Here is a 25,773-nt window from a genome sequence, read left to right on the forward strand (position 1 = left end):
TCTCCTGCCTCACCCTCCTGAGTAGCTGGGATTACAGGCACAGGTCACCATGCCTGGTTAATTTTTGTATTTTTTATAGAGACGGGGTTCCTCCATGTTGGCCAGGGTGGTCTCGATCTCCTGACCTCAGGTGGTCTGCCAGCCTCGGCCTCCCAAAGTGCTGGGATTACAGGCGTGAGCCACCACACCCAGCCCAAAAGAATTTCTTATAGGACGTGTGCTTGCTTTAGGTGTATTGATTGCTATTCAAAGCAAGAAGCTTCTCTGGATTGTATACTATGAAGAAGCAAGGTTATTTCTGGCCTTGGTTATTGTGATAGTTCTTACCCAGAAGTAAAAAAGATGGAGTGGTGCTAAATTTATTACCTAAACACTGAAATATTTCTTATGATGAATTAGACATGGCTTCCCATAAGATACCTCAGTTGAAATATATAAATTCTAACTATTGATAATTTTTTTTTTTTTGAGACAGAGTCTGGCTCTGTTGCCCGGGCTGGAGTGCAGTGGTGCAGTCTTGGCTCACTGCAAGCTCCACCTCCCGGGTTCACACCATTCTCCTGCCTCAGCCTCCCGAGTAGCTGGGACTACAGGTGCCCACCACCACACCCGGCTAATTTTTTTGTAATTTTAGTAGAGACGGGGTTTCACCATGTTAGCCAGGATGGTCTTGATCTCCTGACCTCGTGATCTGCCTGCCTCGGTCTCCCAAAGTACTGGGATTACAGGTGTGAGCCACCGCCCCTGGCCAACTACTGATAATTTTTAAAAGTCTCCCTTATTAGTCAAATTAGGCTAATGCCTCTAGGAAAGTTGTCAGAATATAAACCTAGCAAGGGACAGAGACATGATCACTATTCTAATCAAGCCTCTCTTGCTCAGATAATATGCTCTTGATGCTAATTTTTCAATATGCCTCATATGCCAGAACTGTAGACTCAGAACATCCAGAATTCAGCACAAATGATGGCTTAATTCAGGCACTGAAGGCTCTGATATGGGAACACAAAGTGAATAAATTCTTGAAATCCTGGTGCTTATATTTTTGTGAGAAAGGAGAGGGGTTGAAAAAATGGTAAGACTGGTTTATAAGAAGGAAATAAGCACTTTGAAGGAAAGTAAATCATGGTGTGAGATAATACGGAAGCTGAGGGTGTGTGTATATGTTCTCTGTGGAGGGTGGCAACATCAGTGAGTGAAGAAATGTCACCATCGGTCATTTATATTTCCACCTCTAATACATCTTCAGCACCATTTCAGGAACTGCTTAAGTGTGGATGTAGATAGTGCATAGCAATATAGACAGTCCTGCCTTTTTGAGGTTAACAATAATGATTCCCCGTAAAGATATAGGTATGGCTTATTGTCATTTTTGCATTGGTTAAAAGTTTTAATGCATGTAATATGTGATGCTGACTTTGGACATGGGTATCTGGAACCTGGAGGAAGGCACACCACTGCATACGGTGTGTGCTAGAACCATGTTGGATCCCTGTTGAAACATCTTAAGTGTTCTGCCCCTTAAGCCACAGGGGCGGAGCCTGAAGTTATATCCAGTTAGGGGTGCCAGGATGGCATCCTACTTATTGTCCAATCACGCACGCCTCAGAGCCCTGTCTGCCCCCAACCTCACCCCACCCTGTACGATCTTGTGGTGAATTTTCTTTTCTTGAGCTGGCTGCATTACCTTTCTTCTGGCTCCTGGCTCCACTGCCCTGGCTCTGTGCTCTGTGCTGGCCGTGGTAGCCGGAGGGAGGACCCAGGAGACCCCGAAGATGGGAAATGGCGAGTGTGGGAAATGGCAAGTGTGCAGGGGCCTGGGGTCCGACATGGCTGGAGGGGCCCAGGCCTCCTCGCCATCAGCATCCGATTCTGTTTCATCTGAGTTGCTCAAATGTGTGGGAAGCAGGGTATCAAATCCACCCCCAGCCTAACTCTCCTTGATCTGGCAGCAAACTGCTAAATTGTAGGTATAATTTCTGCAGTTCCCAACACCAACTTCTGTTCTCGGATGCACAGTGTTATCAACTATTTGTTTTGTTTTTGCATTTGTTTTGTTTTGTTTTGTTTTGTTTTGGTGGAGTCTCACTCTGTCGCCGAGGCTGGAATGCAGTGGCGCAATCTCCACTCACTGCAACGTCCGCCTCCTGGATTCAAGCGATTTTCCTGCCTCAGCCTCCTGAGTAGGTAGGATTACAGGCACCTGCCACCACGCCCAGCTAATGTTTTTGGGGGGTGGACAGAGCCTCACTGAGTCGCCCAGGCTGGAGGGCAGTGGTGTGATCTTGGCTCACTGCAAGCTCCGCCTCCCGGGTTCACACCATTCTCCTGCTTCAGCCTCCCGAGTAGCTGGGACTACAGGCACCCGCCACTACGCCCGGCTAATTTCTTTGTATTTTTAGTAGAGACAGGGTTTCACCGTATTAGCCAGGATGGTTTCGATCTCCTGACCTCGCAATCCGCCTGTCTCTGCCTCCCAAAGTACTGGGATTACAGGTGTGAGCCACCGCGCCCGGCCATTTTTTTGTGTTTTTTAGTAGAGATGGGGTCTCACCGTGTTGGCCAGGCTGGTCTCGAACTCCTGACCTCAAGTGATCTACCCACCTTGGCCTCCCAAAGTGCTGGAATTACAGGTGTGAGTCACCACGCCCAGCTGACTATTTGTCCTTCCTTCTCCATTAGAGAAAGATGTCATATTTTAAGTTTATCATTTTTGCAGAAAGCAGTGGATGACAGTTTTATAAAGATTTCTTTTATGTTTGTGACCTTTTCGCCTGAGAGGTAAGCAGAGAATAACCACCTGAAACTCCATTGTGAAAAAGCTTTGTGTCTCTCTTTTATCCTCTCTAAGTGCAAACCCTTATCAGAATGCCTTTGCATTGAGGTTCCCCTTTGGAAACTTTGCAGGGTTGATTGCCCTCAGCCTGTCCTCTCTTTTCCTGGTCCTGGGGTTCAGAACTGACTGGGGCTGCCCCAAGAAGCCCATAGCTTCCATGTCTCTTGGAGGGTCTAGTGAGTATCAGCTCATGTGGCCCCTCAGGGGAGCCCCTGGATGCCTTGGACCTAGAAGCAGTGACATGGTTTACTCTTCCTCTGAAAAGCTCACCTCTTGGGACACTCAGCTTGTTTTTCTCTAGCCCCAGTTTTCATTCTTTGGAGACATGTTAGTGGTCAGCTAATTGGATGGCAGTATTGAGGGGAAAGACAGAAAATGATTCTTGCCCTCTGGATTCTCTCAGAGTACTTGAAGGGAGAAAAATGATCCCAAAAGACAAGGAAAACCCACCTCTGCCAGGTTATGCAAGAACTTGAAAAGCAAAATGCACTTAGGCATGGGGGTGGGGGCACAGTCCATTGTCTCTGGGAAGGGTCGGTGAGCAGCACTTTAGTGACAGGATGGGGGTTGGGGGGATGTCCCATGTGATAGGATGACCTGACTGGGCAGTTAAGTCAGATTTCTCTGTGTTCCAGGTCAGAGTGGCCTTCCCTGATTTTGTCACCTTAAGAAGATTTGTTTACTTACTTCATCATGTAAAATGTATTTTACCATTAAAGCTTGAAAGATAGGCTAAAATATTTCCAAAGGGATGAGAGGTGTATCTCAGAAAAATAAATATCTACCCTTATATTTGTTAAAAATTTGTATTTAATTTTTCCCCCCAGAACATATATGCAGTAAGTTTCTCAGGTCTGTTCTTTTTTGTGATTTTGTTGTTGTTGTTGTTGTTGTTTTGGGTTTTTTTGGTTTGTTTGTTTGAGACACAGTCTGGCTCCAGGCTGGAGTTCAGTGGCACAATCACGTCTCACTGCAACCTCCACCTCCCCGGTTCAAGCAGTCCTTCCACCTTAGCCTCATGAGCAGCTAGAACCATAGGTGCAGGCTACACGACTGGCTAATTTTTTGTAGAGATAGGGTTTCACCATGTTGCCCAGGCTGGTCTCAATCTCCTGAGCTCAAGTGATCCTCCTACCTTGGCCTCCCAAAGTGCTGGGATTTTAGGCGTGAGCCACCGCTCCCAGCTCCTTTTTTGTGATTTCAAATAGAATCCTAGAGTGTAGCCTTGAGAAGGCTACAGGGAGAAAAAGCTCAGAGAAATAGGGAGAATCACTCTTCATTATGGCTTCACATAACTGAATCTATCTATCTATCTATCTATCTATCTATCTATCTATCTATCTATCTATTTATGTATGTTTATCTTGAGACAGGGTCTTCCTCTTTTGCCCAGGTTGGAGTGCATTGGCACCCATCATAGCTTGCTGCATTCTCATACTCCTGGTCTCAAGCAGTCCTCTCACCTCAGCCTCCTGAGTAGCTGGGACTACAGGCGTGCACCACCACTGCTGGCTAATTTTTAAAATTTTTTTGTAGAGATGGAGGTTCTCACTGTGTTGCCTAAACTGATCTTGAATTCCTGGGCTCAAACAATCCTTCTGCCTCAACCTCCCAATGTGATGGAATTACAGGTGTGAGCCAGTTCACCCGGCCACTGATACATTTTGATGAGAAAGTAAGTAGATAAATTGGTGAATTCACCAATTTATTTTCACCAATTTAGTGAAGATTCATCAAGCTGGGTGTGGTGGCTCACGCCTGTAATCCCAGCACTTCGGGAGGCCAAGGCTGGCAGATACTTGCGGTCAGGAGTTTGGGTCCAGCCTGGCTAACATGGTGAAACCCCATCTCTATTAAAAATACAAAAATTAGCTGGGTGTGGTGGCACGTGCCTGTACTCCCACCTCCTCGGGAGGTTGAGGCGGGATAATCGCTTGAGCCTGGGAGGCAGAGGTTGCAGTGACCCAAGACCCTGCCACTGCACTCCAGCCTGGGCGACAGAGCAAGACTCCATCCAAAAAAAAAAAAAAAGGGCTGGGTGTGGTGGCTCACGCCTGTAATCCCAGCACTTTGGGAGGCCGAGGCAGGCAGATCACGAGGTCAGGAGATTGAGACCATCCTGGCTAACATGGTGAAACCCTGTCTGTACTAAAAAATACAAAAAATTAGTCAGGCGTGGCAGTTGCCTGTAGTCCCAGCTACTCAGGAGGCTGAGGCAGGAGAATGGCATGAACCCGGGAAGCGGAGCTTGCAGTGAGCCGAGATCACGCCGCTCCAGCCTGGGCAACAGAGAGCCAGACTCTGTCTAAAAAAAAAAAAAAAAAAAAAAAAGGTAAAAAATCCTTCATTAGTCTCATTTAGTACTTAATTATATTTGATCTGCAGGATAGGTACAAGCTTGCAAGTATTCTCTCTTAGTATAATAACAGAAGATGGGCTTAATTTTCCCAGTAACCAATTGTGAGAACACATGCGAAATGCTTCCTGGAGTGTTTCTGGGGGCTCATCAGGTGGGCACTATGTGTTGCGCGTGTAACAAATTCCCAAACACTCAGAAGGTGGGACGCCAGAAATTTTCATATTTTTTCCATAAAGAGTTTAGGCACCAAGCTACTCTTACATAGGTCATTGGGCTCTTTCCCCAAATCCGTTTCCCAGATACCAGGAATGGATGTGATGCAGGACAGGTGCGCCCTAAAATTGGGGCTTATCCCAGGATGGTTTCCGGCTTCGCCCAGGGAAGAATTCAAGGGCAGGCCAGTGGTGTTAGATAACAGTGTTTTATTTAACAGTACTGGTCTTTGTGGATCAGTGCTAACTCATAGGCAGTACACCCAGAGTCAGCAACATATGGTCTCTTGGCAACTATATTTATACCCACTTTCAATTATATGCAAATTAAGTGGTGGGTTATTTAAAACTTTCTAAGGAAGGAATGATAACTTTCAGGTCATTGCCATGGCATTTGTAAGCTGTCATAGCATTGGTGGGAGTGTTTTATGCTAATGAGCAGTGAGAGCATCTGGAGATCGCTGTTCTTGTCGTCTGCTGGTTTTGGCCCCTTTCTTTACTTTATCCTACCTGTGCCAGATCTTGTTTTGGCCAGTAGGGTTGTGATCAGAATACAAGTCCTGTTGGTCTCCTACCTCAGATGAATGTTGTGAGGAGTGAGGAGCCTTTTTTTAAGGGTAAGCAGTCTCAGGACTGCTAATATAAACTCTTTTGCATAGTAGGTGGTAGGACTTCGTTATGACAGGTTCTACAGGTCCACTGTATGAGCAGACATTAGCTGGGACTCAGGCAGCACGTATTACTCCTTGCAACCACCACCAAGAAAGATGATCAGACACTGCTATTGTTCTACCCGATAGTTCAATTCTAGTATGAGAGTTGCTGTGTGGAAGGAAGTGAGTATGATGACCAAACAGTGGAGTAAATGTTTGCAGACCCCTGAAACATGTGAACTTCTTATGAATTGAGTACAGCTTCCCAGCCCTGTCTGTCTCACCCATTCTCCTCTCCACATATGTGGGATGTTTCAGGACTCGGTGGCTTTTGAGGATGTAGATGTGAACTTCACCCAGGAGGAGTGGGCTTTGCTAGATCCTTCCCAGAAGAATCTCTACAGAGATGTGATGTGGGAAACCATGAGGAATCTGGCCTCTATAGGTAAGGATTGTATACTTCCATCACTTAGTCAATTAAAGAAGAAGTGCTTCTTGTGCAGTGATGCTGTTCCATGGTTTGCATCATGGAGGGAGAATACTTGGGGGGCTGAAACAGGCGTAGTCACAGGGTATCATGAACCTAGAATCTAATAATTTTTCTATAATTTTGCACTAATTCAGAATTTTTCTGGGTCTCTGTTTTAGGGAAAAAATGGAAGGACCAGAACATTAAGGATCACTACAAACACCGAGGGAGAAATCTAAGGTAATTTGTACTCAGAGAAAGCAAATTCACTTGAAAGTACCTTAGCATGTCATGAAATTTTAAAAACAGGCAAACATAACTGATAAGCCAAGCTTCAAATTGATTTATTTTTTGAATATTTTCCCCAAATACATATTCTTCAGTGTAAACAGATGTTCAGTTTTTATAAAAATGTTCATTTGACAACAGAATTAAGAAACTATTTAAGAATATCACTGTTTGAGTGATAGTTGCGGTCAAGCCCATTGCAGAGCATTGAATTCATTCATGCTCAAACAAATCAGACTTGGCATCGAGTCTACGCTTTACCTGATAATATTGAAAATGCAAGTTTAATAGCTATTAATATAAAATGATTAACAAATCCTTAGTAATGTCCTTCTCATTTTTTACAGAAGTCATATGTTAGAAAGACTCTATCAAACTAAGGATGGTAGTCAGCGTGGAGGAATTTTTAGCCAGTTTGCAAATCAGAATCTGAGCAAGAAAATCCCTGGAGTGAAACTCTGTGAAAGCATTGTATATGGAGAAGTCAGCATGGGTCAGTCATCCCTTAATAGACACATCAAAGATCACAGTGGACATGAACCAAAGGAATATCAGGAATATGGAGAGAAGCCAGATACACGTAACCAGTGTTGGAAACCCTTCAGTTCTCACCACTCCTTTCGAACACATGAGATAATTCACACTGGAGAAAAACTCTATGATTGTAAGGAATGTGGAAAAACCTTCTTTTCTCTCAAAAGAATTAGAAGACACATCATCACACACAGTGGATATACACCATATAAATGTAAGGTGTGTGGGAAAGCTTTTGATTATCCCAGTAGATTTCGAACACATGAAAGAAGTCACACTGGAGAGAAACCCTATGAATGTAAGGAATGTGGAAAAGCCTTCACTTGTATCACAAGTGTTCGAAGACACATGATAAAGCACACTGGAGATGGACCTTATAAATGTAAGGTATGTGGGAAACCCTTTCATTCTCTGAGTTCATTTCAAGTGCATGAAAGAATTCACACTGGAGAAAAACCCTTTAAATGTAAGCAATGTGGTAAAGCCTTCAGTTGTTCCCCAACCTTACGAATACATGAAAGAACCCATACTGGAGAGAAACCTTATGAATGCAAGCAGTGTGGGAAGGCCTTCAGTTATCTCCCCTCCCTTCGACTACATGAAAGAATTCACACTGGTGAGAAACCCTTCGTATGTAAACAATGTGGTAAAGCCTTTAGATCTGCCAGTACCTTTCAAATACATGAAAGGACTCACACTGGAGAAAAACCCTATGAATGTAAGGAATGTGGGGAAGCATTCAGTTGTATCCCAAGTATGCGAAGACACATGATAAAACATACTGGAGAAGGACCTTATAAATGTAAGGTATGTGGGAAACCCTTTCATTCTCTGAGTCCATTTCGAATACATGAAAGAACTCACACTGGAGAGAAACCTTATGTATGTAAACATTGTGGTAAAGCTTTCGTTTCTTCAACATCAATTCGAATACATGAAAGAACTCATACTGGAGAGAAACCCTATGAGTGTAAGCAATGTGGGAAAGCCTTCAGTTATCTCAACTCCTTTCGAACACATGAAATGATTCACACTGGTGAGAAACCCTTTGAATGTAAGCGATGTGGTAAAGCCTTTAGATCTTCTAGTTCCTTTCGACTACATGAAAGGACTCACACTGGACAGAAACCCTATCATTGCAAGGAATGTGGGAAAGCCTATTCTTGCCGTGCCAGCTTTCAGAGACACATGTTAACACATGCTGAAGATGGACCACCTTATAAATGCATGTGGGAAAGCCTTTAATGCTCTGGGTTCATGTCAGATACATTAAAATACTCACTGAAGAGAAGCCCTATGAATGTAAGTAACGTGGGAAAGCATGAAATTCTGTCAGTGCCTTTTTTAATACATGAAAGAATTCTAGAGAGAAGCCATATACATGTAAGTAACATGGGAAAGCTTTCAATCATTTTAGTTCCTTTCAAATACATGAAAGAACTCATCATGGAGAAAACCAAACAAATGCTTTTTGGAAAGGAACCCATATTTGAGAGAAACCCTGGGTAAAGGGTGTAGGAAAGGTTTTGTCATCACACAACCCTGTCACACATGAATGCGTAGTGGAGAGAACCTTGGTAAATGTAAAGAGTGTGGGAGAGCCTTTAGTCATTTTAGTTCCACTTGAAGCCATGAAAGAACACACAAAAGAGAAAGCTCTTGAATATAAGCAATGTCCAAACGTTTTTAGCCAGCCCACATGCTTTCGACAACATGTAAGAATGTACCCTGGATCAAAACACTATAAATGTGAAAACTACAAGGAAGGTTTTCCATTATACTTTTAAAGTCATTTGAGGGCTCTGTGGCTTTGTGGGTTAAAGTACTTGTCTGGCAAACAGGAGATGCTGGATTTCAATCCCAGCAGGGCCTCACTAGTTGAGGTATTGAATTTGAACAGATGTTTTGGCTCTGGCTGGGTGTGGTGGCTCACACCTGTAATCCCAGCACTTTGGGAGGCTGAGGCAGGAGGATCACTTGAGGTCAGGAGTTTGAGACCAGTGTGCAAAACATAGCAAGACCTCATCTCAAAAAAAAAAAAAGTCATTTGAAAACTTCTAATACAGCAAAATCCTATAAATGTAAGTACTTCAAAAAGCCTCATGCATAGCGGGTCATGTAGTCTCTAGAAAATACATAACCTGATGGAAATGTAGAAGCTATATGTATATTTTGTTAATTAGTGGCTCATATTTAAAATAGTTCTCTGACTATGGATTTCAAATGCTTAATCTCACAAAGAAATGTTAAATTGATATAATCCTGTAAGTAATCTGAAAGCAATAGTGCATGAATTTCATAGGTAGTGTTGTTTTAGGTCAGTAAATAAAATATTTGTCTTTCCATTTTGAAATGTGTTTAATCCAACAATGAATTTAAATGTGTTTCTCATATTCAGGTATGTTAAATTGTATATGGTTGCTTAATTGTTCTGTGATTGAGGACCACTGAAAAATAAGTCTTAATAAATGTTGATATGAACCTACTTGCTTCGTTTAGCAGGTTCTTGATTCCCTTTCCACATTATATACATTCCATCATATTTATTGGAACAGCTCCTTTTTTTCCTTTTTTCTTTTTTCTTTCTTCTTTTTTCTTTTTGAGACAGGGTCTCGCTCTGTGCTCTGTTGCCCAAGCTGGAGTACAGTGGCGTGATCTCTGCTCATTGCAACCTCTGCCTTCTGGGTTCAAGTGATTCTCCCACCTTAGCCTCCTAGGAAGCTGGGACTACAGGCATGTGCCACCACACCTGGCTAATTTTTTGTATTTTTATTAGAGATGGGGTTTCACCATGTTGGCCAGGCTGGTAGAACTCCTGACCTCAAGTGATCCACCCACCTCAGCCTCCTAAAGTCTGGGATTACATGTGTGAGCCATCACACCTAGCCCATTTTTTTTTTCTTGGCTCAAATAATTTTATTTTGCTTCCTATTAAAGAGTTGTTGTTAATTCTAAGTATGTAAAGTTTATCACAGACTGTAGTCTCGTGAATTATTGTTTTAACCTGTTGTTCTTTACTCCTTGTTATTTATTCTGGCTGCTCTTTGTATAATTGATTTTGGGATAAGGAGACAGCTATGATAGAATAATAAAATCTAAAATGGGAGATGCCTTTCATGGATTGTGTCATGTCAATCTGGGTAATGGGAACTAAACTTTTCAGACTTCATTTCTTTCTTTCTTTCTGAAATAGGGTCTCACTCTGTCACTCAGGCGGGAGTGCAGTGGCACGACTGTGGCTCACTGTAACCTCAAACTCTGGAGCTCAGGTGGCCTTCCGACCTCAGCCTCCCAAATGGCTGGAACTATAGGTATGTGCCACCAAGCCCAGCTAATCTTTTTGTTTTTGGTTTTTCATCTTTTTTTTTTTTTTTTTTTTGTAGAGATGGTGTCTTGCTATGTTGCCCAGACTGGTCTCAAACTCCTGGCCTCAAGTCACCCTCTAGCCTCAGCCTCTTAAAGCACTAGGATTACAGGCATAAGCCACTGTGCCTGGCCCAGAATTTCTTTCTTTCATGGTTACCTGTAGACTGCATCAATAGCCTAAATTCCTGGAAGTTTAGAATGCAGAAGTGAAGAACGCATTAGTCAGATTTTGGAGGCATCATACGGAGAGACAGATGCATATGGGCTGTTTGGACATGGTCATCTAGCCCATTTTCCTGATTCTTTGCCCTGCCAATCAAGAGTATCCTCAGCCGGGTGTGCTGGCTCACACCTGTAATTCTAGCACTTTGGGAGGCCAAGGTGGTCGGATCACCTGAGGTGAGGAGTTCGAGACCAGCATGGTCAACATGGTGAAACCCCATCTCTACTAAAAATACAAAAATTAGCTGGGTGTGGTGTCGCGTGCTTATAGTCCCAGCTGAGGCAGGAGAATCGCTTGAGCCAGGGAGGTGAAGGTTGCAGTGAGCCAAGATCATGCCACTGCACTCCAGCCTGGGTGACAGAGTACAGAGTAAGACCCTGTCTCACAAAAAAAAAAAAAAAAAAGAGTAGCTTCTAATCCACCGCTAGCTACTTCACCTCCATGTTCTCAAAGTTATGGATTTCCATAGATGTTCTTAAAAGCTTCATATCAAAGATTCAGCTGCCATTTGGATATTCCTGAAGGCCCTAATATATCTGCCAAGTAATCAGTTCATATTGTCATTGTTGGGAATAGTCTGATGATCTGACTTGGTTCCTGTACGGTCCAGTTTGTACATAAACATTTTTGTCCATAGGGACAGTGAGTGTTACTGATGCAGGTTGAGAGCTACAATGGCACTATCCAAAAACAAAATGAAAAACCCTACATGGAGCTTGTTCCTCTGCTGCATTATGCAGAGATGGGTCTCACCCCGTTCTTTCATGTGAGAACAAGCACCTTATTCATTATAGAAACATTGCGGGTGTTTCCTGTTACTCATAGCTGAATGCAGTCCCTCAGTTTATTTTGAATTATGTTTGAGTACATATGATTACAAACAATATACATGTCCTCCTCAAACAAAAGTTCTCTACACATTTCTTAGAAATATTAACAGTATGCAAGCAACTTGCATACTGTCTGGTGAGTTTTGTATTTATTGAGAATATATATTAAAATATCCCATTCCAATCATGGATCCGATAAACTTTATAATTAAGCTATTTGTCCAACATTGTGAGTCAATATTACTGTGAGCTTACAACTTCAGGCCTTTTTTTCCTCATAAATTTTAGTTTTCATGCTTATTTGATTACAACTTTTATGATGATAGTAGTTTTTCATATGCATAATACCAACAGTCAAATCATGTTGTGAGTGATTTCTTTCCAAGGACTATCAGGTTGTCAAACAGGGTGTAATAAATTGTGGTAATAAATACTACCACAGGCCGGGCGCGGTGGCTCACCCTGTAATCCTAGCATTTTGGGAGGCCAGTGCGGGCAGATCACTTGAGGCCAGGAATTGGAGACCAGCCTGGACAACATAGCAACACCCTGTCTCTACTAAAAATACAAAAATTAGCCTGGTGTGGTGGTGCACATCTGTAATCCCAGCTACTTGGGAGTGGAGGTTGCAGTGAGCCAAGCACGCCGCTGCACTCCAGCCTGGGCAACAGAGTGAGACTCTCTCAAAAAATAAAAAAATAATAAATACCACCACAAACCAGTAATGACTGTAAGGTGTATCAATAAGAGGGTATTTAAAAGAATTTATTGCAGAACTTATGCTGCTTTTTGGTTGCTTGATTCCTATTTAAGGAAGCAAAAAATTTCTCTGTATTTGATATAGTGAAGAGGTGAACTTAATTCTACCCTTGGTAATTCTTTTTATTTTTGAGACGGAGTCTTGCTCTGTCACCCAGGCTGGAGTGCAGTGGCGCAATCTCAGCTCACTGCAAGCTCCGCCTCCCGGGTTCACGCCATTCTCCTGCCTCAGCCTCCCGAGTAGCAGGGGCTACAGGCACCCACCACTACGCCCGGCTAATTTTTTGTATTTTTAGTAGACGGGGTTTCACCGTGTTAGCCAGGATGGTCTTGATCTCCTGACCTCGTGATCCACTGGCCTCGGCCTCCCAAAGTGCTGGGATTACAGGCATGAGCAACCGCGCCCGGCCCTAGTAATTCTTTTTTTTTTTTTCTTTTGTGAGACAGAGTCTTGCTCTGTCGCCCAGGCTGGAGTTCAGTGATGCGATCTTGGCTCACTGCAACCTCCACTTCTCTGGTACAAGTGATTCTCCTGCCGCAGCCTCCAGCGACAGTGCCAGACTTTGTCTCAAAAAAAAACCCAGAAAACAAAAAGACAAAAACCTCTCAGAATACTTCCTGAATGATCTGCCAGAGCCTGTTTTACAGCTTTTTTTCTGGAGGCGGAGGGGACATGGTCTTGCTCTGGAGTAGCTTGGATTACATGTATGTGCCACGACACCTGGCTAATTTTTGTATTTTGAGTCGAGACGGGTTTTGCCATGTTGGCCACGCTGGTCTCAAACTCCTAGGCTGAAGTGATCGGCCCACCTCGGCCTTCCAAAGTGCTGGGATTACAGGTGTGAGCCACAGCACCCAGCTGAATATACATTTTTCTAAGGAAGATAAACAACTGAGCAAGGGGACCTGAAAAGATGCTGGACATCATTAGGTAAATGCTAAACAAAAAGGCAAGGAAATACCACTTCAAACCCACTAGGATGGGTAGAATGAAAAAGTGAGATAATAACACATGTCAAGGATATGGAGAACTTGGAACCCTCATACGCTGCTGGTGAGAATGGAAAATAGAGCAGCCGCTTTGCTTTTTTGTTTGTTTTTTAAGTTTTTCTTTTTTAAGAGATGGGGTTTTGCTCTGTAGCCCAGGCTGTCAAGGCTCACTGCACTCTCAAACTTCTGGATTCAAGAAATCCTCCCATCTCAGCCTCCTGAGTAGCTGAGAACACAGGTGTGCACCACCATGCCCAATTAATTTTTCTTTTTTTTTTAGAGATGGGGTTTTGCTCTTTTGTCAGGGCTGGTCATGAACTTTTGGGCTCAAGCTATCCTCCTGCCTTGGCCTTCCAAAATGCTGGGATTACAGGCATGAGCCACCGTGCCCTGCCAGGAGTTTCTTTTTTGAGGTAATGAAAATGTTCTAGGCCTGGCGCGGTGGCTCATGCCTGTAATCCTAGCACTTTGGGAGGCTGAGGCGGGCGGATCACGAGGTCAGGAGATCAAGACCATCCTGGCTAACACGGTGAAACCCGTCTCTACTAAAAATACAAAAAATTAGCTGGGCGTGGTGGCAGGCCCTGTAGTCCCAGCTACTCGGGAAGCTGAGGCAGGAGAGTGGTGTGAACCCGGGAGGCGGAGCTTGCAGTGAGCCGAGATGGCGCCACTGCACTTCAGCCTGGGCGACAGAGCGAGATTCCGTCTCAAAAAAACAAGAAAAAAAGAAAATGTTCTAGGCCAGGTGCGGTGGCTCATGCCTGTAATCCCAGCACTTTGGGAGACTGAGGCAGGTGGATCACTTGAGGTCAGGAGTTCAAGACCAGCCTAGCCACTAGAAATACAAAAATCAGCCAAGCACGGTGGCGTGCGCCTATAATCCCAGCTACTCTGGAGGCTGAGGCAGGAGAATCGCTTGAACGCCGGAATCGCGCCATTGCATTCTGCACTCCAGTCCAGCCTGGGCAACAGAGTGAGACTCCATCTCAAAAAAAAAAAAGAAAATGTTCTATAATTGACTGTGATTATCTGTTTGCATCTTTGAATATACTTTACTGAATTGTACACTTAAAAGGGATGCATTGTGTAGTGTGTTTTATTCTGATATAGCTTTTCAAATAAATACATATGACTTCAGATTTTTGATTAATCTGTTAAGCATACTAAGAGTTTCCAGATATACCTTAATTTACATCACTTTTTATTGTTCATTTTTGTATCAGTGAAAATAGGGATTCAATTACCTTAGGTATATCATAGTCGTTTACATTTCAAAGTTCTCTGCGAACACAATCTGTAACCTATTTAAAATAAATTTTCCTGTAGTGTGAAATGTACACTTCAGAGTTTAATTGAACATATCTCACAGCTGTGGTTAGTCTGATAAGCGTCCTTGCATCCATGCTAGGGATGTGGGGTTCAAAGAGATTGTGTGTAAAAGGCTCTGGAGGCCAAGGGATTCTTTATTTAAAGTAAATGTGTGGGGATTGGGGAAGGAATGGGTGGAGGTCTCAATGCCGTTAGCCGTCAATGTCAGAATGGAGCTAGACTCATTACACACGGCGAAGTCACTTTTAAAGCGTCTGTGTTTGTGAACGGAGCTCACAGTTCCACGAGTGCCCTCTAGACTCAGGCCAAGTCCCTGGCCCCCGGAGGAGTCAGACCCTCTTGTTCCACTCAGGACTTGCCTGGGTGACCCTCTTGCTGTAGATTTGTTCCTTAAAGGGTCACTACATCTGGCAACTGAGGCTGGAATTCGCCGCGCACACTTTTGTCCCCGCGTTCAGAAACAGCTGCGACAGGATGCCAGAGTCCATCGAGAGGCTGGGAACAAGTTCGGCTTCTACTCAACTGCCCCTCGCTGGGACTGGTTTCCCCCCGGACTGAAGCAGGGTTGCCCCGGCGACATGACCTTTCGCAGCTCTGTCACTCCATGTGAAGAGGGCGGGGCTTCGTGAACTGTCCAATCAGAGGCGCCACGTGGAAGGTGGGTGGGGCAACGCGGCATAAAAGAGGTGGGCGTCGTACGTCGTTACGCAGCGCGGTTGCTGGGCACCTCGACTATCACCTGACCGTAGTAATATCTCCTGCTACGCGCGTTGTGACCAATGCTGCATACAGGAGATGAGGGAGGACGGCCAGACACCTGGAAGCCGGAAAATGGTGAGTGTGCGGGGCCGGAGTCCCGAGACCTGAGGAGGGACAGGTTGGAACCGGCCGGAACCGGCTGTGGCGGGACCCGGGGCTCCCCTCGGCGACTCTGGGGTCTGGGACCCGGGTCCCTCTGGCGCAGCTGGGCCCTCAGTGCCCTTGGCCGCAGAGTGGGGCTGGGCTGGCATCCGGGACCCCGGGCATCCCGTCCCGTTCCTGCGCGACGCCTGCGGCCCCGGCCTCAGCCTCGGCGCCCTCTCTGGGCAGCTGCACGCCGCAGCCTCTTGTCTCCCCAGATTGCACGGGAGCCCCGGGAGGGTCATGGGGAGGATTCCGACTCGTGTGTGGGGTTCGTGCGTGGGAGGAGCAGTGTTCTGTGTGATCCTCAGTCCCTCCTTTCTCCATAAAGGTCACCCATCTTCCCTTGAGGTTTCCAAATGTATGGAAAGCAGGGTGTCAAATCCATAATCCTGTCTCCAGACTATCTCTTCCTGGGGCTGGCAGTAAATTCCTAAGTTTGCGGATCCCTTCCCGCATTCCCAAAGTCTAACGCCCCCTCTCCAGTTCACAGCGTCATTGTCAATTGTTTGGCCTCTGGTGCATTTCACACGGACGCCGTGTTTCTCATTTTTCCGAAGAACCAGGGATGACTCGTTTTAACGGATTTATTTTTTTGTTTGCGGATATTTTACATGCGAGGAAGGCAAAGAATACCCACCTGGAATTGTTACATAAATCCTTATGACTCTCCTTCCAGTATCTCTCCTGAGCACAGACACACTGCAGGAACTCTTGGGTTGGGGCTCCTCTTTGGCAACTTCCCTGGGTGACCTGTCTTTTTTAGCAGTTTCAGGTCGGCACTGCCCGTCCTTGACTTTGTATTCTGGAAAAGATTTGACCACTTACTTGTGTGTCATTTTCTTCATGTATCTGAAATGTATATAATCAATAGCTACTAAAAGTATTATAATTTTTTATTTCTAATTTTTGTGGGTACATAGTAGGAGTATATATTTATGGAGTACACAAGATGTTTTGATGCAGGCATGCAACGTGAAATAAGCACATCGTGAAGAAAGGGATATCCCCTCAAGCATCTGAGTTGCAAACAATCCAGTTACACTCTATAAGTTATTTTAAAATGTACAGTTCTGTGTGGTTTTTTTTCCCACCCATTAATTGTCCTCTCCTTTCTCTCAGGCTCCCACTACCTTTCCCAGCTTCTAATAACCACCCTACTCTCTAAGTCCATGAGTTCAGTTGTTTGATTTTCTTTCTTTTTTTTTTTTTTTTTGGAGATGGAGTCTCTCTCTGTCGCCCAGGCTGGAGTCCAGTGGCGCGATCTCGGCTCACTGCAAGCTCCGCCTCCCGCGTTCAAGCCATTCTCCTGCCTCATCCTCCTGAGTAGCTGGGACTACAGGCACCCGCCACCACGCCCGGCTAACTTTTTTTGTACTTTTAGTAGAGACGGGGTTTCACCGTGTTAGCCAGGATGGTCTCGATCTCCTGACCTCGTGATTCACCTGCCTTGGCCTCCCAAAGTTTTGGGATTACAGGCGTGAGCCACCGTGGCCGGCTTGTTTGATTTTTATAATAGATCCCACAAATAAGTGAGAAGATGTGATGTTTATCTTTCTGTGCCTGGCTGATTTCACTTAACATAATGATCTCCAATTCCATTCATGTTACAAATGACTGGATTTCATTCTTTTTTTTTTATGACTGAATAGTACTCCATTGTTTATATGTACCACTTTTTTTTTTTTTTTTTTGCCGGCAGAGTCTCACTCTGTGCACTGGTGTAATTTTGGCTCACTGCAACCTCCGCCTACAGGGTTCAGGCGATTCTTGTGCCTCAGCCTCTCGAGTCACTGGGATTACAGGCATGTGCCTCCTCATGGGGCTAATTTTTGTATTTTTAGTAGAGACGGGGTTTCGCCATATTGGCCAGGCTGGTCTCGAACCCCTGATCTCAGGTGATCACCTGCCTCGGCCTCCCAAAGTTGTACCACATTTTAAAAAATCCATTCATCTGTTGAGGGACACTTACATTGCTTCCAAATCTTAGCTATTGAAACAGTGCTGCTACAGATACTGGAGTGCAGCCATCCCTTCGATACACTGATTTCCTTTCTTTTGGGTATATTCCCAGCAGTGGGATTGCTGCATGGCATATGGTAGCTCAATTTTTAGTTTTTTGAGGAACCTCCAAACCGTTCTCCATAGTGGTTGTACTAATTTACATTCCCATCAACAGTATACAAAGGTTCCCTTTTCTCCACGTCCTCTCCAGCTTTTGTTATTGCCTGCCTTTTTGACTTAAGCCATTTTAACTGGAGTGAGATGATATCTCATTGTAGTTTTTTTTTTTTTTTTTTTGTATTTTTAGTAGAGACGGGGTTTCACCATGTTAGCCAGGATGGTCTCAATCTGCTGACCTCGTGATCTGCCCGTCTTGGCCTCCCAAAGTGCTGGGATTACAGGCGTGTGCCACCACGCCCGGCCTCATTGTAGTTTTGATTTGCATTTCTCTGATGATCACTTTTTCATATAAACACCTTTTTATATGCCTGTTCGCCATTCGTATGTCTTGTTTTGAGAACTGTCTATTCAAATCTTTCATGCATTTTTTGATTGGATTATTAGACTTTTTTTCCTGTAGAGTTTGAGCTCCTTATATATTCTGGTTATATTAATCCCTTGACAGATGGGTAGTTTGCAAATATTTTCTCCCATTCTTTGCGTTGTGTCCACTTTGTTGATTGTATCCTTTGCTGTGCGGAAGCTTTTTAATTTGATGTGATCCCATTTGTCCATTTTTGCTTTGCTTGCCTGTGCTTGTTGGGTATTGCTCAAGAAATTTTTGCCTGGACCAGCGTCCTGGAGATTTTCCACAATGTTTTCTTGTAGCAGTTTCCTGATTTGAGGTCTTCGATTTAAGTCTTTAATCCATTTTGATCTGGTTTTTGTATTTGGCAAGAGATAAAGATCTAGTTTCATTCTTTTGCATATGGATATCCAGTTCCCAGTACCATTTATTGAAGAAACTGTCTTTTCCCCAGTGTGCATTCTTCACACCTTTGTCGAAAATGAGTTCACTCTAGTTGTGTGGATTTGTTTCTGGGTTCTCCCTTCTGTTCTGTTGCTCTATGTGTATGTCTTTATGCCAGTACCATGCTGTTTTGGTTACTATAGCTCTGTAATATAATTTGAAGTCTGGTAATGTGATTCTTCCAGTTTTGTTCTTTTTGCTTAGGATAGCTTTGGCTATTCTGTGTCTTTTGGGGTTCCATATCAATTTTAGGATTGTTTTTTGTATTTCTGTGAAGAATATCCTTGGTATTTTGATAGGGATTGCATTGAATCTGCAGATTGCTTTGGGTAAATGGACATTTTAACAATATTGATTCTTACAATCCATAAACATGGAATGTTTTTCCATTTTTTTGGTATCCTCTTCAATTTCCTTCATCAGTGTTTTATAGTTTTCATTATAAAGAGCTCTCACTTCTTTGGTTAATTCCTAGGTATTTAATTTTATGTGTGGCTATTATAAATGGGGTTACTTTTTAAATGTATTTTTCACATTGTTCACTGTTGGCATATAGAAATGCTACAGATTTTTGTTGATTTTGTATCCTGCAACTTTACTGAACTCATTTATTCTTACAGTTTTCCTGTAGAGTCTTTAGGTTTTTACAAATATTAAGATTATGTCATCAAAAGTATAAAAAATTTTAAAGAGGCAAGAAAGAGGTGAATTTCATAAAAAATAAAACACTTCAGTATTACATTGAAATTGGTGAACATTTTTTTCTTTTTTTCTTCGCCTTAGGTTGTGTAGTAAGTTTCTGAGGTCTGTTCTTTTTTGTGTGGTGATTTCAAATGGAATTTGAGAGCATAGCCATACAACACCTAGAAGTATCCAAATATGATTATGAGAACATTTATTGCCATAGAAATAATAACTGAAATTTCTTTTTTTTTTTTTTTTTTTTTTGAGACAGAATCTTGCTCTGTCACCAGGCTGGAGTGCAGTGGTGCAATCTTGGCTCACTGCAACTTCTGCCTCCTGGGTTCAAGTGATTCTCCTGCCTCAGCCTCCTGAGTAGCTGGGACTACAGGCGCCACCACTATTCCTGGCTAATTTTTGTATTTTTAGTAGAGTCGGGGTTTCACCATGTTTGCCGGGATGGTCTCCATCTCTTGACCTCGTGATCCGCCTGCCTCAGCCTCCCAAAGTGCTGGGATTACAGGCATGAGCCTCCATACCCGGCCCAATAACTGACATTTCATTTTCTGCAAACAATAGACACTTGTGGATTTCAGGGACTAGGGCTGGTTTGCTAAGGTGCCTTACAATTTTCTTAACACTTTACACATCAATACTTGATTTGAGAGATTTTGCAGAATTCTTCAAACATTGGGTTTGTCTCAGTTAAAGTATCTGTTTAGGCTGGCTGTGTTGGCTCATGTCTAATCCCAGAACTTTGGGTGGCTCATGAGGCAGGAGGATTGCTTGAGTCCAAGAGTTCAAAATCAGCTTGGGCAACATGGCAAAATCCTGTCTTTACAATAAAATAAAAATACAATATCAGTGGTGGTCCAAAGTAACATCACTGCCCAAGCTAAGGCCACCCTTGAGCCTGCCAAGAGCACTAATTAAAGGCCCTGTTGGTTCTTCTTGGGGAGCCTCCCTGTTCATACCATTAAGCCCTTTATACCAAGAGAAGCCACAGAGCACTGGAAAGCTGGGGATCCACATGCACATGTTTTGGGTGGAGGGGTTGCTTTCTGAGGTTGTAATTGTGGTTTTCTTGGGCGTGTTTTTTAGACATGAGGTTTGTTTTGCATTCACAATGTTGCCACATTCAGAGTATAATTCTTACATACTGAGAAAGCATGTGAAGTTCAGGAGTGCTGTCTCCAGGACACAGGGTTAATGAATTTCGGAGGTTATTTTTGGGCCAGAACCTTAAAGTAAATCCAGCTGAGAGTTTCTTCTGCCCAAGAATTGAAGCCTGGGAGAGGAAGTATTTTCACACTGCCAGGGGCCAATTAGGGTGTACGGAGCTCCCAGAGTTCATTCCTGTGGCTACTCAAGTGTCTCTTCCCTTCATCACCAGGGACTATTCCACTCTAGAAGTTACATGTCAGAGGGAGAGCATGGACCTCAAGCATGTTAAGGTGTTTAACCTCTTGAATGTGGGTTTTCCTTGTGAATTGTGGGGAAGCAGCCTGCTTATCTGAGCTAATTAGAATATTTATGTTTCCTTTGGATTATTTTATCTGTTGAGCATTGTGGCCCTTCAACTCTGGTTTCCCTTATTTTATAATTTTATTGCCTGTGTCAGTGTGTAAGATTTTAGTTTCTTTCACTTTGAAAATGAAGGTTGTTAGATATGGTGGGAGTAAGCAAGAAAATTCTGGAACTAAACAAAATGTTTGTTTCTTGAGGCCAGAGAACCTCAAGATACGAGATGAGTATATTTAAGTTATCAGGTACTTTTTTCATTTTTAGATCAGTTTTTGTATGTGATTGTCCATAAAGAACTTTGAAATTTAAAAGGGTATACAGTTGCTAAGACAAATGACTTCCTGATTCCGTTGGTAAGAGGAAAACACAGTTGAATTCTTGTTTTAATTGATGTGAGGAAAACTACTAAAGTTTATATAATCTTTGAAACTCCTGCTATATTTAAATTAGGCCCAAATCCATAATGCATTTTATTTTATTTATTTATTTATTGAGACAGAGTCTCACTCTGTCGCCCAGGCTGGAGTGTAGTGGCACAATCTTGGCTCACTGCAACCTCCCAGTTCAAGTGACTCTCCTGCCTCAGCCTCCCCAGTAGCTGGGATTACAGCCGTGTGCCACCACACCCAGCTAATTTTTGTATTTTTAGTAAAGACAGCGTTTCACCATGTTGGCCAGGCTGGTCTCAAACTCCTGACCTCAAATGATCTTCCCACCGTGGCCTCCCAAGTTGCTGGGATTACAAGCATGAATCACCACACCTGGCCCGGAATCCGTATTTAATGTTTGCTAACAACCTAAGACTCACCGTTCCCTTTTTCCCTTGTGACCCACACCTGGACAAGCTGATGAGTCTAAGGGCTCCCTTCTCTGTCATAGGCAAGAGATTTAAACCATGTAACTACCTGCCCATACAGGGGATCTTGTGCCCAACTCTACCCCAACCACAGTAAACAACCAGGCCAGGCTCCTTTCTTTGCTCTCTCAGGCCATTTCAGTTATGCTTGATGGGTCTGTCCTGCTCTTCCCAAGATCTCAACAATGTGAGCAATAAGCCTTTTTAATACCCCCTCTGTGAGTGCCAGACCATCATCAGTTTTGTCAGAACTATGTCTCTGAAGGTGACCACAATGATTGGTGCCGTGAGCATGTTGTCCAGACACTGATCACCACTTGTGGGTCCTTCATCTCTTTATTATTATTTTTTGAGATGGAGTCTCGCTCTGTTGCCCAGGCTGGAGTGCAGTGGTACGACCTCCGCTCACTGCAACCTCTGCCTCCCGGGTTCAAGCGATTCTCCTGCCTCAGCTTCCTGAGTAGCTGGGACTACAGGCATGTGCCACCACGTCCAGCTAATTTTTTGTATTTTTAGTAGAGACGAGGTTTCGCTATGTTAGCCAAGATGGTCTCAATTTCCTGACCTCGTGATCTGTCTGCCTTGGCCTCCCAAAGTGCTGGGATTACAGGCATGAGCCACCGCACCTGGCCTTTATTTTTTTAATTATTATTGTTATTATTATTTTTTGAGACAGAGTCTTGCTCTGTCACCCAGGCTGGAGTGCAGTGGTGTGATCTCAGCTCACTGCAACCTCTGCCTCCCAGGTTCAAGCAATTCTCCTGCCTCAGCCTCCTGAGTAGCTGGGATTACAGGTGTGCATCACCACGCCCGAGTTATTTTTGTAGATCTTCTCTTGCTCTGACTTGCTAACCCACTGTCCTGCCTGATGGCCAACATGTCCAGTGAGCTGCTGCTGGCTAGAAAGCTGGTGCTTCGAGTGTGCTGCTCTGTGTTGCATGTTGAGCCCTACCAAGTATGGGTTCTATATTCAACTGACTGAGTCTGCCTTTTTAAAAATAATTCTTTGGCATTTAAGAGTAGGAATATGCTATTGGAACCCTCCTTCAATTGATGCTGGATCTATCTGTGTGTTTACAGTGAAGCTGTGCCTGATGCTGGGTTGGCCCGGTGTGCAGGGTGCCAGGGTGCGGCAGGAGGGTGGACTATATACACCCTGTACAAGAGGTGCTCCTGAAACAGTAGTCATTTAAAGAGGAGAGAGAAAGGGAGGAAAGGCAGCCATCAGGTGGCGCACTGAGTCCACACCCCAAAAGGCAAAGGGCTCACCAGGACCTTAAGGACCTCTGCTGCTGCTGCTGCTGCTTCAGGTACCTTTATCACAACAAATATCCTGACCCTGGGGCATAGACGGGACAATATCCATGATTCCCCAGTGGCATAACAAAGGGGTTAGTTTAAACCTGACATAGGCTAGAGATCCTTAAACCCTATGAAGGAACCATTGCCATGGAGGAGGCCCCTAACTCTGATGACACTGAACTGAGCCTCTCTGGAGGAAAAAAAATTGTAACTGTCCCATTAGAGAAAATACCCCTTTTCCTTGAAGTATATCCACTGACCAAAAAGAAAGAAAGAAAAATAAAAACATGGAAGGAAGGGAGGGAGGGATCTCTTGACCTCTTAAACTCTTAGCCTGGGGAACCTAGTGTGACCCCATGTCTCTCTCTCTTTTTTTTTTTTTTTTTAAACAATGCTAGTAATAAGAGGGTTTAAACCTCTGTGGTTTACTGATTTACTCTATTAAAGTAACTTATCATACATATTTTTTATGTTTGTGGTGGGATGCTAAATATTAGGATGGGCATTGCTTTATTTTTTATTTATTTTTATTTTTTATTATTTATTTATTTATTTTTAATTATTTATTTATTTATTTATTTTGAGACGGAGTTTCGCTTGTTGCCCAGGCTGGAGTGCAATGGCACCATCTCGGCTCACTGCAACCTCTGCCTCCTGGGTTCAAGCGATTCTCCTGCCTCATCCTCCCAAGTAGCTGAGATTATAGGCGTGTGCCACCACGCCTAGCTAATTTTTTTGTATTATTAGTAGAGATGGGGTTTCACCATGTTGGCCAGGCTAGTCTCGAACTCCTGACCTCAGGTGATTCACCCGTCTCCTCTCAAAGTGCTGGGATTATGGGTGTGAGCCACTGCACCTGGCCGATTTTTTTTTTTTTTTTTTTTGAGACAGAGTCTCGCTCTATCTAGCTGGAGTGCAGCGGCACCATCTTAGCTCACTGCAGCCTCCGCCTCCAGGGTTCAAGCAATTCTTCTGCCTCAGCCTCCCGAGTAGCTGGGATTACAGGTGCAGGCCACCATCCCTGGCTAATTTTTGTATTTTTAGTAGAGATGGGGTTTCACCATGTTGGCCAGGCTGGTCTCGAACTCCTGACCTCAAGTGATATGCCCAGCTTGGCTTCCCAGGGTGCTGAGATTACAGGCGTGAGCCACTGTCCAGCCTGGGCATTGAGATAGGTCATATGCATAGGGCTCATATATGAGGTAAACAGTTTTTTCACAGAAGATGCATTAGTTGATCATACCAAAATTGGGAGTATGATACCTGAATTCATAAGAATAAAATTGTTAATAGAAGCATTTTAATAACAAAATTGTGTATATTTCCTTTTGTTGTTATTTTTTGTTTTTGTTTTGAGATGGAGTCTCACTCTGTTGCCCAGGCTGGAGTACAGTGGTGCAATCTCAGCTCACTGCAACCTCGGAGCCTCCTGGGTTCAAGCGATTTTCCTGCCTCAGCCTCTCGGATAGCTGGAACTACAAGTGCATGCCACTACGCCTGGCTAATTTTTATATTTTTAGTAGTGATGAGATTTCTCCATTTTGGCCAGGCTGGTCTTGAACTCCTGGCCTCAAGTGATCTGCCCACCTCGGTCTCCCAAAGTGCTGGGATTACAGGTGAGAGCCACCATGCCTGACCATGTGTATATTTCTAGCGTGAAGATAGGTAATGTTCCTAGGACAATAGTAGCAGTTAGGGCATTTATTATAATAGTGTATTCTGCTATGAAAAATAGGGATAGTAGACATTGAAGGCCAAGACTAGTTCTGATTTGTTTTGTGTTAAGTCAAATGGGGCTCAGTTAGTTTCTGCTAGCATTGAAATGAATCCTGCTATGGCCAGGGGTCATGTTGGTAGAATTAATTATCCAAATTCTTGTGTGATGATAAGAGTTGATAAAGTGACCCGCTTATCAAGAAAACTGTTAGGAGAATAATGGCTAAGTCAAATTCTGTGGGATTGTCTGGGCTACTGCTCGGATTGTGCCAGTTAGTACATATTTTGAATTGGATGCTCATCCTGATGATAAAATAGGGTAGATGCGGGAGGCAGAGGTTGCAATGAGCCGAGGTTGTGCCACTGCACGCCAGCGTGGACGACACAGCAAGACTCCGTCTCCAAAAAAAAAGGGGGGGTGGTAGCTGGCTAAACTTGATGTGGCTAGAATAAATAATACTCCTATATTTATATTCAGAAATGGGGTATTAAGAAGTGGGGTGTAGAGAGAGGGATTCATATGCAAGGGTTAGGACGAGGTAGGTGTGATGGTGTAAAGGAGGATGGATGGCATTAGTGATTGCGGTGGTTCTTTTCTTTGTTTCTTTCTCCTTTTCTTTCTTTTCTCTTCTCTCTCTCTCTTTTCTCTCTTTCATATCTCTTTCATTTTGAGATGGAGTCTTGCTCTGTCTCCCAGGCTGGAGTGCAATGATGCGATCTCGGCTCACTGCAACCTCCGCCTCCCAGGTTAAAGTGATTCTCCTGCCTCAGCCTCCCGAGTAGCTGGGACTACAGGCGTGCACCCCCTCGCCTGGCTAATTTTGTATTTTTAGTGGACGGGGTTTCTCCATGTTGGTCAGGCTGGTCTCGATCTCTTGACCTTGTGATCTGCCCACCTCAGCCTCCCAAAGTGCTGGGATTACAGGCATGAGCCACTGTGCCTGGCTATAAGAATTTACAAAACAAAAATGT

The 25,773-nt window shown here is 43.9% G+C and overlaps 1 protein-coding gene across 5 annotated transcripts in view; it reads left to right on the forward strand.

Annotated features, from left to right (window-relative positions):
* The window catches only part of ZNF136 (zinc finger protein 136), a 72,102-nt gene that overhangs the window by 18,114 nt on the left and 28,215 nt on the right, over positions 1-25,773 (forward strand). For 3 of the 5 annotated variants that reach the window (XR_004667792.3, XR_008622087.2, XR_008622088.2), the window contains exons 2-4: positions 6,379-6,505; positions 6,709-6,769; positions 7,165-15,682. Coding sequence is in view for 1 of the 5 variants with exons in the window: in XM_008966346.5 (XP_008964594.1) it covers positions 6,379-6,505; positions 6,709-6,769; positions 7,165-8,596 (1,620 nt within the window). In the remaining 4 variants the exon portion in view is untranslated. Of the gene's footprint in view, positions 1-6,378; positions 6,506-6,708; positions 6,770-7,164; positions 15,684-25,773 lie in introns of those variants that run through there. The other 2 variants (XM_008966346.5, XR_004667789.3) reach the window with 2 other exon arrangements.

The sequence above is a fragment of the Pan paniscus genome, chromosome 20 (assembly GCF_029289425.2).
Source record: "Pan paniscus chromosome 20, NHGRI_mPanPan1-v2.0_pri, whole genome shotgun sequence".
NCBI lineage: Eukaryota > Metazoa > Chordata > Mammalia > Primates > Hominidae > Pan > Pan paniscus.